Genomic DNA, 20679 nt, shown 5'->3' on the forward strand with positions numbered 1-20679 from the left:
ATTAAACATCATTGATACACAGCAGGTCATTCGATTTATCACATATTGTGTAAACAACACAGTAAAGGCCCAACCCAGTTGTTACTGTCAGGATCACTGTATGAGAATTATCTGTACCTTTCAAATATCTCCCTGTCAATGCAGCGGGATTGGTAGACTGTAGTATGTGGTAAGTATGTTAGGATTCAAGACATACAACAATGGAAACGGCAGCATAGCCCATTCCAGCTGGCACCAGACCTTGTTCCCATTGTGTGGTGTGGTCTTGCTGCTGTGCTGCAAGGTGCGCCCTGAAGGGGCCCCAAATGTCTCTTGGTCTGGAGGTTGGGGGTGTAGTGCCCGCGTACTGCTCGCTCCTAATAGAACAGGACGCCAAGCTTTGGAGCCAGCCCTGTCTTGTGGGGGCTCTCCTACCTCCCCAATGTATTGCTACCTCTTTTGGCCAATAGCAAGGCGATATCAGCCAAACGTCTAACCTTGAGAGGAAGCTGCACAACATATCCCAGGAGTGCGATCCCGGGCAGAGGGTTTACTTGAACCTGAATAATCTTGCTCAATGTTTGGTGAACCTCCACCCAATATGTGTGTTTACATGGGCACGTCCAGGCTAGGTGTGCGAAATCGGCTTGGGAGTATTGACATCTCCGGCAGTGGTGAGGTCTATTGGGGTCTATCTTGTGTGCTCTGACTGGAGTGACATACATTTGTCGTAAAAACTGGAAGTGCATCAGCTTGTGTCTGCTGTTTATGGATACTGTTTTTGTCTCCAGGCAGCATGCTGTCCATTGTTCATCAGATATCTGATTGCCTAAATCTGCCTCCCATGCACTCCGTACTCTACTATCATCAAGTGTGATCAAATCAGCACAGGTTTTGTAAAGTTGCGAAATCAAATGGACCCCCCTGCTACTACCTATAACCATTGTAAACGGCAGAAAGGACGGAGGCTCCAGTGGGAAGTCGGGGAACCTGGCTCGCAGAGCTGACCGAAGTCTGGTCAGCACATACCTATCCATGAACACAGCGTCTGGAAAAATGGACACGTCCTCCGTGTCAAATACATGGCCCGCAGGGAAAAAATCTTCCAGTTTGGCAATACTGAACTTCATGCAGGTCTTCTGTACAAGCTTTTCCCCCGTTATCGGCAGTAATTTAGTGTTGGGGAGTGGCATGTCGGAGGAATACACCATCTGGGTGTTTGTGAGACCCCCAGCTTGGCCCTTGCCCGCTAGTTGTGGAGACCGGCTGAAGATCAGTGCGATCTTGCGGGATACCAACAGGCAGAACTGTGGCCAGCGTGTCTGGAAGGACAAAATCTGATTCCGGTCTCAGAAAAGTAATGCTGGTATCCGGATGATACCACGCCTGCGCAAAACTGCATTGCGCCACCAGATAGTACAGCTGCAAGTCAGAAACGCTGTACCCACCCCTGGCGCAAGGAAGCGTCATGACCTGCCACCTAACTCTGTGTGTCTTAGCGCCCCAGACCAGTCTGATCAATTGGGTACGAAGTGTGTTAAAAAATTTATTTGTAAGGGGAATCAGGATATTATGAAATAAATATAAGAACTTTGGGAGGATTATCATTTTAATGAGGGCGACTCGTCCCGCCATGGAAAGTGGGAGTTTCAACCAATGATGTATTTGTGCCTCAAGTTTAGAGATAGCCACGCCATAATTGCGGCGAAGAATTTGTTCCGTATCAAGGTGTATGTTCACCCCCAGGTACTTCTCTGAGTCCCAGCACCACTCCACCGGAAATTCCAGTGTATGGGTCGTGCTCTTCGTGAGAGGAAAGATAACGGATTTATGCCAGTTGATCCCCAGACTGGAATATGTGCCAAAACGCAGAATTTCTTGTACAAGAGGATCCAAATTAGTCTGGGGGTCACGGACGTAAAGGATCGTATTGTCCGCATAAAGGGAGACCAGCAGCGGACCTGTACGGAATTGCAGGCCTCTGTGCAGATGTTTCTCCTGTAAGTGCCTCACTAGTGGGTCCATCGCCCATATGAACAGCAGGAGAGACAACGGGCAACCTTGCCTAGTACCTTGAGATAGGGAAAAGGGTGTAGATAGAGTGCCATTAAGTCGGAGTCGAGCAGTGGGCTGACTATATAATAGGGCTGTGGTAGCTATGAAGCCCTGTGGCATACCCATTTGTTGCATTATTGAGGGAAAAAAGGGCCATTCCAGGGAGTCGAAGGCCTTTTTGGTATTAGTAGAATCGCTGCTGCAGGGGTGTCCGGGTCTATTCTATGTAGGGTGTTAAACAGTGTACAGAGGTTGAACACCGTGGAATGATGGAGTATAAAAGCTGATTGAGCCGGCGAGACTATGGATTCCATCAGGAGCAAGAGGCGGCATGCTAATGCCTTAGCAAGTATTTTATAGTATAAGTTGAGGAGGGACAGGGGACGATAGGAGCTGCACAGCAACGGGTCCTTCACAGGTTTGGGAAGTAATATAATAACTGCCTCGCGGAGAGTAGGTGGGAGGACCTGCTTCTCCAGCGCTTCAGCATACATATCTAACAGACGGGGGATCAAGAGCTCCTTGTATACCTTGTAAACTTCCCCAGTGAACCCATCCAGCCCTGGGGCAGTGGAAGAGTTCAAGGAGGAGATAGCTTCGTCTATGCTTTCCGCAGTGATGGGTATCGCTAAAAAGTCCTGCATACATTTCTCAAGATATACAAGCGCCACTTCTGCTAAATAGGACTCTTGATCAGTCCGGTCTTACCCCAGCCTTGTGGAGTATAGTGTTTTAACACCATCGATGCTAGTATTATTTTCCTCCTGTGCTGACATTTGGGTTCTTCTATTGTTCATGACGAGCTCAGCTCGTCATGAGTGTATGGAGGTGTACATCATGACGAGCTGAGCTCGTCATAAGCGTCGAAGGAGTTAAAATAGGTCAGAAATTCTTGCTGTATGCCCACAGGGTCAGTAATGTGCTGTCCCGCCTGTGACTGCAGCTCTGTGATGTAGGCTTTCGTGTAAGGGGGTCTAACCATTTGTGCCAGAATCTTACCAGGGCGATCCACTTCCCCGTACACCCTAGCATTTCCCCATATATAGAATTTCCCTCTCCGCCGCCTCCCTGTATTCCTGTAGTAAAGCTACCCTCTTCGCACCGTTGGCCGGGTCTGTTGACGCCGTTTGTGCAGCGTCTAGGGCACCAATCTCACCCTCCACACGGGTCAGAGTACCACGAATATCACGTAGCACTCCGGAGCATTTGGCCATGCACAAGCCTCTAATGTAAGCCTTAAAGCCCTCCCATTGCACTGCTTATGTATCCACCGACCCAGTGTTAAGTGTAAAATATTCTTCAATTGCGTCCTGGATCTGCTGCCTAAAAACCTCATCCTCCTGAGACCGGTGGGGGAACCTCCAATGCCTTTCAAAGCCCTCGGGGCGTGGGATCATCAGGGAGAGCAGTAGGGGGGAGTGATCTGAATATGTTCTGGGTAACGTTTGAATTTTATGGAGCCATCTAGAAATGTCCAGTGTAGCCAACCAATATTCCAGTCTGGTCCAAGTGTCATGGGAACTGGTATAATGGGTGTAGGTGGTTTGACTCGGGTCTCGTGCCTGGCCGATGTCTAGGAGCGAGAAGTGTTCATTTATAAAGTGTAGAGCTTTACGAGCTCGAGGCTTGGGGTCCGGGGCATTAGAGGTACTGTCAGTGGGCAAGTGCAAGGCGATATTGAAAATGCCCCCCAAAAGAAGGGGAATGGGGCCAAGTTGCAGCAATTTGGATAGTAACGCATAATAAAAATCAGGGGAATCGTTATTTGGGCCATATATACATACCAACGCTATCTTGTGACTTAGCAACGTGCCCACCACTATCACATACCTGCCTTCAGGGTCATAGGTAACAGAGTGACACTTAAAAGGGAGTCGCTTGTGTATAAGGATGACTGTGCCCCTAGCATAATTGCTATAGTTAGTAAAAAATCTGTTCTGGCCCCAGGAGGAGGCAAACCTGGCTTGATCACTGGTGGGAAGGTGTGTCTCCTGCTAAAAAGCCACAACCACCCCGTGCCTGAGTAAATAATGGACAATCCGACGTTTTTTTGCTTGTATCATTTAAGCCTCGAACATTCTACGTCGCTAATGTGACATTCGATGGGCCTGAGTTATAACCTAACTGTGCACTCCGAGAAAGAAAAACGTATGAGCAGAGAGTAACCAAGCGCAATACCCAGTCATTGTGGACACAAACAAAGGAATCATAGCAACAGTGCAATGCAATGCGAACAATACCACTCCCCCCTCCCCCACCCAGAGGCAATACCAACGTTACAAAAACATGTAATAGTACCAATGGCATAAAAAAAATAACCAACAAGGAAGCAAATGTTGTACTGTCAAACATCAGCAATACGATCGCTTAGGTGTAGCAGCCTCAACAAATAGTATACTTAAGGTATGAATTCCCGGCTGTCATCATTAACATTTCAAATGCGTGGCGTAGTAACAGGTAGCAAGTGGCCAGCAGACAGCCATGCCCAGAGTTCGAGAACAAATCCACACTGACAGCAGGGCCAGTGTGCGGGGGTGAAGCAGTGTCTATTTCTGTGGGGCGCTTGTTGTTAAGTTTATAATTGCAGCAACATTCCTGCACTTCTGTAGGATTTTCAAAAATTTGAACACGTCCATTCACCTCCACCCTCAACCTGGCTGGATAAAGCATGCCATACTTGAACCCTAAATTCTTTAGTGTTGCCTTTACCCCTAGGTATTTCCTCCTTGCGTCTTGGACCATGGTCATGAAATCCGGATATAGCGACAGTCTGGAGCCCTGCCAAGAGAGTTCACCATACTCACGAGCCAGTCGCAGTGCAGTGTCCCTGTCGCGAAAGTCCATTATTCGCGCAATATTGGGCCTGGGTGGGCAGCCCGGGTTGGGGTGGTGCCCAAGAGACCTGTGGGCGCATTCCACCACAAAGCCAGGAGTAAAAGCTTCTTTCCCAAAACAGGTCAGTGAGGATCGTCTCCACTAAGTTATTCATGCGTCCTGAAGCAGTGGACTCCGGCACACCCACCAGGCGAAGGTTATTACGACGACTTTGCGCCTTCAAATCCTCGTTTTTCATCACACCTTTTTTTAGGATCCTTTCCAAGTGGTCTATCTTCTTCACTGCTTGCGCCATTCCATCTTCTATGTCCGATGTGCTGGACTCAACAACATCCAGTATCGTGCACCTGGAGCTTCGCGACAAGATCTGCTATGTGCTTGTCTAGAGAGTCAAAGCGGACATCTAGTGCCTTGAACCCTGCCCTCATTTCCAAAAGCAATGGGTGCAATTGGTTTGAGTCGTCTGTCGAGGTAAAAGGAGGATACCCACCATCTGCCATGTTGCTTGGTTGGACTCTAGAAGGTTCTACTAGTTCCTCAAAGGGGAGGACGCTTTGTTTAGGGTCCTTGCGGCTCATGCCGCAGCTGCTCTGGGGGGTGCACTTGCGAAGGCAAGGGGGCACTTAGGTCAATATGTATCCTGTGATGTGATGCCGGAGACGCCCTCCACAAATAATGCAAAGCCTGGGATCTCGCCGCCGCTGTTGGAGGCGCGCTGTAGCCGCAACCAGTCCCAGCGTCCCACCAGCTGGGCCCCAGGCGCAACCCGTCTTATGCTTCACCGACTCTGCAGGCTGCAAAGGGACCGTCCACCCAATTGCATTATGTGGGGGTCAAGTAGGTCACAATGCGGTCTGGTGGTCTCTCTTGCACTGACAGGCCCCGTAATGGAAAGGGGGACCGCAGTGCAATCAAGCTGTTCAACCCGGCGGCAGGCAGGACAAAGCAGGGAGCGACCGCGTCAGCAAGCAGGGGCCTCAAGTGGAGGGGGGAGGAGGTGCCACATATATACACAAGTGCTGGGGCTCCGCGCTGTTTCTTGGGGCCCCGGTAGTGCCGCAGGCAGGTGGAGTTAGGGCCTCGTTTGGCTGAGAGCGCTATACGGGAGGCCGGACGCATCTTGTGTATACTGCCGGCGGAAGTTGCTGAGCCCCGCGTGCACTGCAAGATGCCCAAACCTACCGCACCGTCCTCCTGTCGCTGGTAGGCTGTGTCTTCACTCTGCCGCAGCCGCCTCCCTCGTGAGGATCCAGGCAGCCGCCATTTTGCCCAGACACTCCGGACAGGATCTACGCAGTCTGTCATTTGCTCACCAGCGCCAGGGTCTTCTGTGCACTGCCGTGGTCATCTGTGCTGCCTGAAGGATTGCGCTTCAATTTTTCTGATTCTGTGGCCTTACAGAAGTCCGGGATAGTAGTGTTTAGGCGCTAAGGCCGGGAGAGCTTCAACTCTGTGCGGCCAACCCGTACACAGCGTAGCCACGCCCCCTCCCCAAAATAGGAATTTAGTTACAAAGCAGGAGCTTTCACAGCCAAAGTCTGACATGCAGGAATATTATTACGTGTAGAGCAATACTGCCAACACTGCCTACCTACAGAGGTATATGAGGAGAGCGATTATACGGGAAGACTACTGGCCTGGCAGGAAAAGGGTAGACAGGTTGAAAGAAGGATTTTATCCCTGACAGACATTGATTCCTAGGCACAGATAACTGACTCCTTAGAGATAGGGAACGCTTATTTAAAACACTATGAGAAAGTCTATCAGACGGATCAACAAGTAATGACAGATAGCATTATGAGGTTTTTGGATAGACTGCCTACCCTATATGTAAGCAAAGAGCAAAATCAAATGGTAACGTTGGAATTCTCTCTTGAGGAAATTGAAGTAGTAGTGAGTTCAGTGGCTAATGGTAAAGCAGCAGGGGAGGATGGAATTCCAGCAGAATTATACTAGAGGTTCGCTCCAGTTCAAACCATACAACTGCTAAAGCTTGGAAATCACATATTATTATATGGCTGTTGTAGTTAGTATTAAAAAAAAGATAGAAAAAGGGAAAACATCAATTCCTATACGCCTATAAGCCTTCATAGTGCAGACTATAAAACCTTTACAAAACTGCTTGCCAACATGCTAAACAAGATTGTTGCATCAATTATCTACCATAACCAAAGCGGTTTTGTAGCAGGCAGACAGCTTTCCTCAAATACAAAGTTCTTAATTAAAGTTCTGGATTATTTCACCCAGAATAAACTAGAGGCACATGTATTGTTTCTTAGATGCCGAGAAAGCTTTTGATTTGGTATCCTGGAAATGTCTTTTTCTAATGCTTGCAAGATTTGGGTTCTCGGAAAAGTTTATACATATAGGGCCAGATGTACAACCAAGAAAGATGAGCATCGCAAATTGCAACTCTTTTTCGAGTCGCAATTTGCGTTGCGCAATTTCCGATGTACAATTGTGTATTTCAAACTGTTTGCGATTCCTAATGGGGTCGCAAATTGCAAGGCTCATTAATATGAATGAGCCTCTCGCAATTTGCGAGCCCATTGGAATGACAGCCCTTCCAGGGATGGTGGCCGGCTGGGCTCAGCAGACCACCATGTCTGAGACTGCTTTTTAATAAAGCCGCTTTTTTCTTTTTTAAATATAGCCGGTTTTCCTTAAGGAAAATGGGCTGCATTTAAAGAAGAAAAATGAAACTTAAGCAACGGCAGTGGTCTCTGGGACCACTGCCTGCTGTTAAAAAATATTTCCCAACATACTCACAAAGGGGAAGGGGTTCCGATGGGGACCCTGTACCCTTTGTGAGTGGTTTATCACCTACTTCAAGTAGGTGGTAAACTGCGAGTGTTTTACGGCCGCAAATGTGATCGCAGAAAACTAGTACATAGCATGTTGACTAGCTATTAGGAAGGGACACCCCTTCCTAATAGCGATAGTCGAAAATGCTATTTTTCATAGTCAGGAACTCGCAAAATACCATTTGTACATGCTATTACCCTTTTTTGGGGCCGCAAATGGGATGTTCTCCAATTTAGCGGCCGCAAAAAAGGGTCGCACCATGTGGTGCCTGCCACTCACTGCGGGGGAATGCAGGAGGGTACCATGGGCACCCCCCAGTGCATCACTGCCTCCTCCCAACACAAGGGGGGCCCACAACGGGCCTCAGAATCCGTTTCAGCCTGTTTTTTGTGGCGGGATGACCCCCGCAAAATGACTGGCAGAAAGGGATATTGTAATCCTCCAGCAATACCTGAAAGGCACCGCCACAAGGATTCCTATTGTATAGGTTCCACAAGGTGGGCGGAAAAGTCCGCCATGCGGAACATTGGTAAGCGGTCTATGCGACCGCCAAGCTGCACTGAGGATCCCCCTCACCATCCTAATTTGGTGGGCGGGGAATCCACATAAGATGGCGGAGGGCCTGCCACCGCACGGCTGGCAGTGGCGGGCCTTCCGCCATTGTAATTGGCCCCTTTTTCTGGCCTTATTAGAAACAAGTATAAGGAGATCAATAAGTAGCTGGGTACAAATTCTCAATGAGCACAAGATTTCAAGGGTGTATGGAAGAGCTCGAGATACAAAGCAAGCAAAAGAAGGCCTATAGATTCCAAGGACAGTAAGGAACCGAATCAGCAAATTTAACACAACACTATTAAGCGGCGCCAATTTTAAGAGAATTACATTTCATACCAAATGGCTAGTATATAGGACACCTAATCTTCTACATAGGGTATGTCCCCAGATAGAGGACAGATATTTTCAGTGTTTTGCAGAAGAGGGAGGCACATAGACCCATATTGTCTGGGATTGCCCAAAGATTAAGCATTTCTGGGAAGAAATAAAGAAGTACTGTAGATACAAGTTAGGACATATGATAGCCATAGATAGGTGTATTGCAACCCTTGGGTGTTCTCCAAATATAAATGTAAGTAACACACTAGTGGCGAGATCACTAATTCTTCAGAATTGCCACAACGAGAACGAAGAATGAAACCTCTATTGTATATTGCAATTCCTGAGCATTCTGTTACCCACTTTAATAAAGAGATGGGCATATATTATAATGTTTCTGAGTACAATTTTAAACTACATGTATCATGGTATTCAATTTCAATGGCACCCATAGACATTTGCGTTTCAAATGATATTACATGTATTATACATTTGAGCATATCTTTCAAAATTAATTTACACCCATTAGCAGAAAATTGGTCTTCATTACATCTATCCTAGTGGGGTATATTGGATATGATTAAAGTGATGATGGTCCTAAATGTTCTATATATTTAATCTATGTGAAAAACCCTTACATTTATTTTTGAGAGAATTTACCTATTTTTCTTACTAAATTAGCGTGGAATAAAAAAGGTCTCAGGCTTACTTTGTCGAAAATTAAAGCTAAAAATAGAAGGTGTTTTTCGATTTCGAGACTTTTGTTCTGCATTAAATAGGAGTATACTTTGCTTCTTCAAATGTATTAAGCATGTACTCTCATTGGGGTAGCAGTGAGAATTACCTCCTCTCTTCCTTTCACTTTTAAGTAAATATTATTCGTGTTGAAATAGCCAAAATTCAAGTTATTTCCAATCTTAAAGACAGTTTAGCAAATTTTAAATGAATTCTATTTAAAAACATGTTGCAAAACGTTTTTTCCTTCCATCTTTTATTTAGTGTATCTAGGTATAGCTAAATATATGATCACATTAAAAAAAAGAGTTGTACAATAAGGGTCTTTCCTAGCTCCCATTAGGACTAAAATTCCTTTTTAAGACCTTCAATTGTCCTTTGTTTAAACAATTGTTTTCACCTTGAATATAATCATTTAAAGCATATGCTGCAATCAGTTTTTCCTTTATATGTTAGTGAATGCAACTATTTCTTCACCTGATATATTGCATATTATTGAGGATGATTCATCCCTAAGTCTACATTAATTAATAAACCATTGCACCAAAATACTTCAGAGTGTTCCAGATTAGGAATAGAATATAATTAGAAATCAGATTTTCAAGTTTCCTGGTCCATTTATGTATGGGATAAAACATTGACTAAAGTATTTAAAACATCTAAAATTGCAAACATTTGTGATCACACTAAGACACAAACATGCTTTCATACATTGTGCACACTGTTCCCCACTGACCTCACCAACAGATGAGATACAAAACAATGCAAAACACCATCTCATCTAGGTCGATTGAGCCCATCCACCCCTCCATTAAACTATCGGGGGGGGGATGTAGACAACTCTATGATGAAGCACAGCACCTAGGTTGGTGTCTGAGGGTTAGTCTAAATTTTTCATGACTAATTGGTTTCTTTTTGTGATGGACTCCATACAAATTACATTGGCCTGGGGATCTCGGCATCACATGTTAGACAACCAAGGTAATTAGATGAATATTGTTATGCTTGGTTACTTTCTAAAACTCAATATTAAAAGAAGTATTAAACCTAAAAAAAGGAATGGTATTTGAAAATGTATGTAAAAAACCTGATTTTTCCTGTCACACATATACACCAATCTTTGTGAAACAGGCTCTATATATTTAAATTAGTCCTTGTGCAGGGTCCTTATCTCTTGCTTGTTCATAGCATTTGAATGCATATCTGTACCTAACCTTTTAACTACATTTGTTGAGATCTTGCTCTGTGCTGGCTGGTTGCTTGACGGATCCTGAATAAAGAGTTACTTTGCCATTTCTGTGTCATTCCATGACAACCAAAATGGGCAAATCTGATGTTTGTTTTACTGGCTTACTAGACAACTTCTGATTTTTTTTTAAGACTGAACCCTGACTAACAACTAACCTCTTTCATCAGTCAGTAGTATATGTTTATAGAGTGATTGGATTTCGAATATAATTGTTTCACACAACATAGCTTGCTGTATCAGAATAGACAGCTTTATACACGTTAAATCAGCTCTTAATGTTTCTCAGTGCAATTAAATACGGTGAAATAATATGATGAACTTTGACAATTTCTCTGCGCTTGCAGATACATTAAGTTTCAATTAAATAAAATTAAGCAAATAATCCATGCTGCAGTTTAACAAACCCAATATTGTTTTTCAGGATAGGAAATTGAAACCTGAAAAGAAGACCCACAAGCATCTTCAAAGTACCGGCCTGAAAGTATGGCAGGAATTATACTAAGATCGTTTGTGTTACTCTCCAACTTTATGTTCTCCATGTCTAACACCTTGCATCTGCCTACAAACACGGAATATACTGCAAACTTCTCACATAGCTCTCTGCTGAGTGTTCCCAAGAACCTGCCATTGCAGACAACTATCTTGGATTTACAATCGAATAATATATCCATACTTGTGATGTCAGACTTCAGCTATTTATTGAAACTTAAAGTCCTTAACATGTCACACAATAAATTGAGTGAGTTGGACAGCAGCATTTTTTCGCTCAACAAAGAGTTGGTATACCTGGATCTGTCTCATAATCTGCTGGCTGTTATTTATGGTCAGTTTATAGAAGGGCTTCAACACCTGGATCTTTCGTTTAATCATTTCAACTCTTTGTCCATGTGTGAAGTATTTAAAAATTTGATGCATCTGAAATATTTGGGGCTAGGGGCTGCAACGGTGCAAAAATCTGATTTAAAATGTTTTCAAAGTTGGAGGCTACAAACTATACTTCTGGAGTTAGAGAATCTCTCTTATTATGAATCTGGTAGCCTACAAATCTTAAACACTCTAAAGCTTCAGCTTGTGCTACCAAAAAAGGACATGGACCCCTACTTTCTTTTGTATGATGCGGTCAACAGTGCACACATTTTAGAACTCTCAAATATGAATTATGCAACGACACACATAGATGCAGAAAGCTTCAAAAATTCAAAGGTTTCTGATATCACTATGATCAATGTGACATTGAGCTGGAGTAATATTGTTAAGTTGTTTCAGGCCTTCTGGAAATCATCTGTTCAATTCCTAAAAGTGGAGGAAATGACAATAATGGGAGCAATTCAAAGTGAATATTTTGATTACAGTGCAACTTTAATACAAGAGGTGATGTTCCAAAATGTTACCATTACTGATTACAGATTTTCACAAGCTGATGTATACAAATTTGTTTCTGAAATGAATATTCTAAGTTTGACAGTTACTCATGCCAATGTTCTGTTTATGCTTTGCCCATCCAAACCTAGCATATTTAGAAGTTTGAAGTTTCCACACAACGCACTGACAGATGATATTTATCAAGATTGCAGCAATTTAGCTAATTTGGAATCATTAATGTTAGCATGGAATAAATTAAAGAAGTTATCTAAAGTAAGCTCTATGACCACCCATATGATCTCTCTGCAGAATTTGGATGTGAGCCACAATTCTTTGCAGTACGAGACGGGTGAAGACTGTCATTGGCCAGAAACCATTGTTAATTTAGACTTGTCTGAAAATCAGTTGACCGAATCTGTTTTCATATGTTTGCCTATAACTGTCAAAAAGCTTGATCTGCACAGTAACCAGATTGACCACATCTCCTGGGAAATAAGACAGTTTGCAGCTCTAGAAGATCTGAATCTTGCATCTAATCGACTAAAGGATCTTCCTGATTGCCGCCCTTTCGGCAATCTTGTTGTGATGAACGTGGCAAAGAATTCCATTCAGACACCCTCCCCTGATTCTCTTTATAGCTGCCCGACTGTAAAGACAATACAGGCAGAACATAATCCATTTCAGTGTAATTGTGACATAAGGGAGTTTGTTTATCGAGAAAAAGAGTCATCTGCACGGTTGCCAAAATGGCCTGAGTCTTACCGATGCGCGTATCCAGAAACCCTTAAGGGAACATTACTGCAGGACTTTCACATTTCTGAATTATCCTGCAATAGATCACTTTTAATTGTTCTGATTTTCCTTACTTTTGCCATCTTAACCTTGTCTTTGTTTTGCCTGTGCAAATACATGGACATTCCTTGGTATATGAAGATGATATGGCAGTGGACACAAACAAGGCACAGGATTAAAAGCAGGAGGAGCAGACAGCAGAACCTGCAGCAGAACTTTGCTTTCCATGCCTTCGTCTCATATAGTGAACATGACTCATCATGGGTGAAGGAATGCCTCTTGCCTAATTTGGAGAGGGAAGATGGGTCCATACAGATCTGTCAACATGAGAGGAACTTTGTTGCAGGAAAAAGTATTGTTGAAAATATTATTAACTGTATAGATAAAAGCTTCAAATCCATCTTCGTTCTGTCTCCTAATTTTATCCAGAGTGAGTGGTGCCATTATGAGCTCTACTTTGCCCAACACAAAGTGTTTACTGAAAACTCTGATGACTTAATACTTATTTTATTAGAACCCATCCCAAAGTACCTAATTCCTGCCAGATATCACAAGCTGAAGGCTCTCATGGCTCGTAGAACCTACCTAGAGTGGCCAAAGGAAAAAGGAAAACAACGGCTTTTTTGGGCCAACCTGAGGGCGGCAATTACCATTAACCTGGTTGAGTCTGACGATGAGTTGATCACGTAGGGTGCGGGTAATAGAATCCAGCATTAATTTGTACCTGTTCTCTCTGTCATCCATTCCCTCTGGAAGTACAGATACCATTGTGTGTTGTTGCCACACTAATCTGTAGTCTAGCTTCCAGTATAGAGGAGATGTGCACCTCTTGTGACTATCATTCAAAAAATGTGAGTGAGTGGTTGGAAATGGATGCAAAACCGCTTTAAGGTGCTTTGAGTGACCTAAAAGAGATGTTTTAACTACTTTTACTTTGCAAACACAGTTGGTAAGTTTCTCTACCTTGATGATAAAATTTGGTTGTGGAGTGAAAGCTCCACCTAGTGACTTTTGGTAGATTGGAATTCCTTACCATGTGCAAAGGGATAAAGTTACAATGGCCACATGTGAGTGGAGCTAAAACCTCAGTAACCTAGTGTGGGCAGTTTTAAAAAACAGTCCCCGACTTTAGGTACAGCTTACTGTCAGTCAGGCTCCATGTTATACTACTTCCAGAAAGGCGAGGCCACATCAGATTACATGAGGGAGAGTGATACATCAGTATACAATCTGTCGCCATCTTAGTGTACCATCTAAGAACTGCAGAAGTGTGATTACTATCATCGTTCCTCTGCTGTGTCTTCTATGAATAAAGACCCTTTCCCTGTGTGTTCACCATATTTGTCAATTTTGCTTTCATTATCATTAATACCCAACAGTACACACAATATATTGCTTCAAACCTGTATTATCTCTGATTTGCTGGTCCACTTCTTAACTCCCATATGTAAAATAGTGATTTCCGGGTCAGCCCATTTGCTTATATCTGTGTTTCAATTTTCCACACTCAGGTCCTCAGTAGATTTCCAGGACAATGGCAATTTTCCAATACCATGGCAAGCTATATACATTTAATACCTACTTTGTTTTTGGCGGGGGGGCTGTTTTTTGTCACAATAAACAAACTTCAGGCTTTCCTAATATTATTCTAACTTTAGCCACTGCCATAAGTCGGGCAGTCCAATTGTAGATACTGTGCATCTTGGGCTGGGCGACCCGATACCTGGGTGTATCTTACTCAGTTTTCAGGGAGTCAAGTAAGTTCTATGAACAATATTGAACTGTGCAAGTTTATAGAGGGTATTTCTCAACTTCCTAGGTATGTAACTTAGTATTAGGCTCCAGTCCACTTCTTTTATTTCTAAGCCCACGTCTAAACACCATTTCTCCTATAGTTCTTCATGCAACCTCCACCCCAGTTAGTTATGCTCAAGATAATACAGTTCCTGCTCTCCTGCTTTACCCAATGTACACAGCATTTGAGGAACTCACATGGTGGGTGGTTCTGTTTCCTGTTCCCTCCAGATTTGTTGTAGAGCTTTAATCATTTCAAGAGCAGTTCCTCCGTGAGAGTGTGAGAGCGTTGCGCGCTAAAAAAATGCCCCAGAGCAGCTAAAAAATAAAATGGGGAATAGGGTTATTTATTACCATTTTATCTTTCTGCAACCCGTCCTGAAGCGAGTGTCAGGACGGGGCAATTTCTACTGAGTGGCAGCAGAGAGATGTGCACTTATTTTTAAAGTGTGCATGTCTCTTTGGCTGACCGTCTTGTGACATTCAATCAGACATTCTCATTTAAAACTTCTCTAAGCTGACTGTCTTAGACATCTGAGTTAGAGAAAGCACTGGCCTTCAGCGCTCTTAAGAGTGCTGAGAGAGGCTGCTCCCTCCAATCTTGACACTTCTCTCATTCTGTTTAACAGCATTAGGGCAGCAACAGGATTGGGTAGGGAAGTTTCTTGGGTCTGGAGTTTCGAGGAGAGAAGACACCAGAGGGAGGAGGACTTTGTGCGGCAAGTCAAAAAGGGAAGTGCAAAATTTGAAAAGTTATTTCAATACCACCTGTATTTTGCCTGCCTCATCACTCTAAATACATGCCAGCCGCCACTGATTCATTGATGAATACGTAAAAAATATTCCCACTGGAATATTATCATCTCAAACAAGATACTGAAATGGTTGAATAATTCCTGAATTAAAAAAAAACCTCTCTCACCGTACTAATAGCTCTGTTCGCCCATATTATTGAATGTCAGGTTATTTTTTTTAGGCTGAGTACACTGTCAAGCAGAAAATTGGGGGTACTTGCTTCGGTCAAATGTGCCCTTTATAAAGTTCATCGAAGAGGAGGCTGACACTGACTGAAACATTGAGGGTGTTGTCTCTCCTTTTTATTGTGTTCGATCACTAATCACTGTTCTGCACAATGCTCCTTTTGTCAGGAAACGTGTTTATTTTTGAATTATATGTAAAATGCTATTTATTCCATCTTTAAAAACATTTCTTATGAGTAGATTTTGTTCCATGTGTGCCCATGCAGGCAGCATATTCAGCAGATATCATGGTCTGAAAATGCATTTTTTTATTTGTGGCAAAAATACAATGTTTTTCCTCATGACAGTCAACGTCTGTATAGATTCATAAAGAGCAGTTTTGCAATACTGGAACACATTTGATACCTAACTGAGACCTTTGTGCTTCTTCACAGTACCAATCTTGAATCTAGTTCTGCTAAAAATAGTACAATAAACTGTTTTTATCTCAGTTACTAAAACAACAGGTAAAAAACTGTAAATTATCATGTAAGTACAGAAGTTTTTTTCATTCATCCAAAAATGTAATTGCCCTCTTCTTCGCGTCTGCTCCTCAACCCCTGCCACAATTGTTGCCCCTTGCTTTCAGTTCCTAATCAGATCAGCAATTAGACACATAGATGGACGCACACACCCAGGCACACACAACACGTCCAATTTCCAGCCGCTAAAACATGGCATAAATGCATGTGGCCTATTGCAGCAATGTCTCGCCAAATGGGAGCAAGCTTCCTGCCTAAATCTTTCTGAAGGTTTTTACATAAGAATCAGCAAGCACTCTAAACGGCTGGCAAATTACACTTATCAGTGGGAATTTTTTTTAAGCGGCAGACTTGCTCTTGCGTTCCTACTCAAGACAAACACCTTTGTTAATGCATACCTGTGGCAAAGGGTTATAGCGCTGATATTGCATAAAAAAGTGGAGGCCCCAAAAGTTGTCCCTCGAGCGAGCAGATGGTGTTCCTGAATGACAGGATATATGTACTTCTAACACACTAGTATTGTCTAGTTTCTAGTTTTGTCAAATGGCTTGCTCAGTGTAAGAAGGGGCAGCTGTGAATCTGTAATTTCTAGTGTCATCCAATTTAATGTGTCCATTATAACTGCAGATTGGAACATGCATGAAATATTTCCTGTTTTAAGGAAGTGTAGACGTTTTATGCATTCAAAAATTGTGCTTTGTTAATATTCTGTAAAATGTCCGTTTACACTCGAAATCACATTCGTATAGTTTGATGTTATTGTCTGAAATGAATTCATTATGATCTATCAGGGTGTCTTTTTCTGACTTATGTAAACTAGCCCTCATTTAGGCTTTCCCGCCATCCTCTTTAAAATGTTTCTCTGTGCACATTCACTGTTTATTATTTCTGCGGCACACAGTCAAGCAGAATAATGTTTGTTTATTTCCACTGGTGGTGTTCATGCTGTTTTCGAAGAAAATGTTCTATCATGGGCTTAGTAATGTTACAAACAGCCCAAGGTCCCTTCCCCTAGCTCACTGTACTGTATTTATTCACAATATTTTACTGTTATTTTGTAACTAGTTTGTCCTGCCATCTCCAGATAACTTAGCATGGAGAGACTGAATCAATATTCATGTAGTGGGATAATGCTTAGATGGTAAGGTAAAATGACGTTTAATAGAACTGTGCTCTGGTTTTCTGAAATAATAACTGTTTTACTCACTGAATGATGATTTAGCACTTTTAATGTTAGTCTTTGAGAAGATTTCCTATATAAACCCTTTAATTTGGGGGTGAGCTAGAACCTTCCTGAGACGTTTCTGATGGTACAAAGGATCCTGTCTGTTCTTTGTTGATTCTGCTGCTCATTTGAGGTTTTTTTTAAATGTATTTTTTATTATGATTTGTCAAATCACTGAGAGCCTTTGTGGCATTGGCTTCATACATTTCACAAGTTTCATGTACTGCACTTTTGAATTTGTGTAATAAATTTTAATACATTTTCTAATTCCGCCTTAGAACTTAGTTATTGAGTCAGTCCTTACTCAACAATATATATTGTGATATGCTCTCTGGTGACTGGTTTTGGGAATCCTTGCATCATTAAATTGAGGTTTATTGTGTTGTTTATGTTTTTATTGAAGTTTTAAACACTGGGTAAAAAACATTCAACAGATATTGTCATCCCACAACATGTATCATTATGTAACAATCAGCAGTGCTTACATTAAACAATAATAGCAGTCTCCCTCCAGGAGCATTGTATGCAATTATGTGTGGTGGGCATCATGCTGGAGCCTGATATGTTTCACATCTCTATCCCCTGCTACATCACCAGAGCAGATGCTGCGCATCAGCTCATGACGCACGCTGTGATGAGAAGATCACAAAGGGAGCCCATATTTCTTTGGGTTGGTTTTTATCAAGCATAAGCTCCCAGTATTCCTCCAGGCATTACTGGCTGGTTTCGGGCAGGCATGTCATCCGACTCGTCCCCAGTGCATGACTACCCTCCGCTTACCCTTCAAAAGCAGCATGGTCGTTAGTCGGAGTAAAACAACCAGAATATCTTTGAAATAACTCAGAAGAGGAACCATGGTGGTCTGTGGCTTGGATTCAGATTGAAAATACCTTATTTAGACATTCAAGTCCATTAAAGTGTCAACAACATGATGTAGAAAAGTGCACAGATAAAAAAAAACATTACAATATGGTTAGCAGATAGGGTATGTTAAATTATACATTTCTATCATTTTGTAAAATGCATTAAAAAAAGCAAGTGAGACTTATAGCTTACTACCTTAGTAAACAAGTTACTACAAGCTTGGGTGTAAGAAGATGGCTAGCGTAGAGTTTGTTTCCCAAAGTGCCTCATAAGCCCAGATTAATACAGTGTGTACACATGTATGATTCTGTCAACTTTGACCCTAGACTTAGATATCATAGCTTACACTGCGACAAACTAAGATTTTTGAACAATACAGCAGTATTTGCCTAGATTTTCTAGACCTAAGATAAAAACATTTAAATACAACTGCCCGGTTTTCCAAGATAAAAAGCAGGTTAATCAGGGCCTAAGATTATCGCTGCTATGCAGGAATTGTAAAATGCTGTGCTCTAAGGAGTAGAAGAATTTGCTGTAATGTGAACCGGCTGACATAAATCGTATATTGCTATGTTTTAAAAATAAAGTGATAGACCCTAAACAAACTTGCAATTAAAATTGTGTGTTTCACAGGTGAATCCACATGGAATTATGCAAAAACGCAGTACCATAAACAGACTCTAATCATTATATTCCTGAAGCACTAGGATAGGTGAGGTATGTCAAGTGGAATCAATGATAGATAATAGTCTCATGTAAAGTTCTTGTTGGAGTGTTTGAGTGACAACCTTTACCAAGCAGCTTACCCACATTGTTTGTGTATGACCCAAAGTTCTGATGGGAAAATCTACACAGAAAGCCCCAAGAGGACTACACTTCTGATGATGAAAGACAGGCACAAGGCCTCAAGTCTCTGTCACTTTGGATCTGTCTTGCTTATGGGACATAAGGCAGAGGATCATGTAATAAGCAATCTCAGATTGTTATGTTCCTGATGGTGGCAAGATAGGAGAGGGGGAACGACACCCATCTCTTAGCAGCCTAACTGCTTTGTACTCACATGATCCTTTGTTCAGCAAATAGTGTTGACGCAAAGAAGGGCTAGGCCTTTGAGAGAGTGGGGTGTGTTGCAAAGTTCCTTAATGCTTTATCCCCTCTGTTCACATATTCTATAAGACTGGATATATCTTGTGGATGTACTTCATTAAAGAAATATTTATTAGCCCCCTGGATTGACACTATCCCTCTACTAATTAGGAAGTAGCGAATAAACCTTCTACATTCATCAATTGAATGTGGGGCAGATGCAAATAAGACATGACAATGTCTCCTGATTCAGACCGCATTGTCAACACTTGTTGATGGCAGTTTGAGGCACCCATGGCGGCAGTAGATCGAATAACGAGAAACATCCCTTGCATAGCTGACAAAGCTTGATTTTGCAATATGCTGAAAATGATACAGTGATATATTTTTGGATTCATCTTTGAGCCTAACTGCTGATAATAAGATCAACGTGCTTTCTTCTCATGAGGTTCTTACTATCAGACATACAAAAATAAATCTAAACCTCTTTATTTAGGGCAGCTTTGAACAGTTGTTGAGGCAGATATAGGTTCCACTGATTGGCTGCATGTTTTAAATACAAAGCTTCTGTGAATGGTTTTAGCCAAGGATTGTGGGGTGGCGAGTTGCTTGCAGATGTTACCTCCAACCAATTTAGATTCCTTAGCCTCCTTTTGCAGCTCATACAGAGTGCATATACTTCAAGAAACTGGCTTTCTGTACAAGAGGTTGGTCATTCAGTTTAAATTCCAGCATAATCTGGGCTGTGAAGTATTTTATGGGAGTTTAAACAAGGCCCTGAAGATTAGACTCAGTTGTTCAGAAAAGCACTTAATTTACCTGAAAAAGATTCAGGGCCGTATGCCGACGTTGGGATACATTTGACATTAATTTTGTTCAGCAAGGGTTCCAGATTAGGCTGTTTTGTGGTTTTGAATATTTTAAAAAAAGCAAATTGTACAGAAGTGGATTTTGGCTTTAATGTGTTGAGGTGTGTTAGATGGCCTTCTTTATTGTCCAGCCAGCATCTGAGGTATTTGTATTTGATTTAATCAAAGTATGGGTGTTCAGAAACTAGGCGCCAGGTTTATTCAGTTTCTTGCCAAATATTACGATGTTTGTTTTTTCAAAATGTATTGTCATTCCGTGTGAACTGCTGTGAGTTTTGATCAATCTTTGTAGCCCCTTCACCATTTGGCTTAAAAGGACTACATTGTCTGAGGAAAGCAGCGTGGTTAAGAGTTGATTTGACAGTTTTAGCGCATGGCTGGTACCAGATCGCACATAAAAAGATAAAAGAAGGCCGGGGGTAATATGCAACCTTGTTTAATGCCTTGTTCAATTTTTATCTTGCTGGAAATTGCTGTTTTATTACCCAGTTTTACTCTGTCCCACATATCGGAATGGAATGCCACGAAGAAGTGCATTTAGAAATTGCCAGGCTTTGAATTTGTCCCATAGCAATTGCCGATTAACATGAAGGAAGGCCTTGCTATAATCTATGAAGCAACAGTAAAGCATCCAACTTCTCCTTATTTGTTTTGC

At 42.3% G+C, this 20679-nt stretch overlaps 1 protein-coding gene across 3 annotated transcripts in view; it reads left to right on the forward strand.

The window, feature by feature from the left end:
- Window positions 1–17469, forward strand: part of LOC147725302 (toll-like receptor 6) — a 61598-nt gene extending 44129 nt beyond the window's left edge. For 2 of the 3 annotated variants that reach the window (XM_086963984.1, XM_086963983.1), the window contains one exon: window positions 10926–17469. In XM_086963984.1, coding sequence (XP_086820110.1) covers window positions 11015–13375 — 2361 coding nt within the window. In that variant the 5' untranslated portion in view covers window positions 10926–11014 and the 3' untranslated portion in view covers window positions 13376–17469. The remainder of the gene's footprint in view (window positions 1–10925) is intronic. The other variant, XR_015309773.1, reaches the window with a different exon arrangement.
- The last annotated feature ends 3210 nt before the right edge of the window (window positions 17470–20679 follow it).

This window comes from Lissotriton vulgaris, chromosome 3_2 (assembly GCF_964263255.1).
Source record: "Lissotriton vulgaris chromosome 3_2, aLisVul1.2, whole genome shotgun sequence".
NCBI classification, from domain to species: Eukaryota; Metazoa; Chordata; class Amphibia; order Caudata; family Salamandridae; genus Lissotriton; species Lissotriton vulgaris.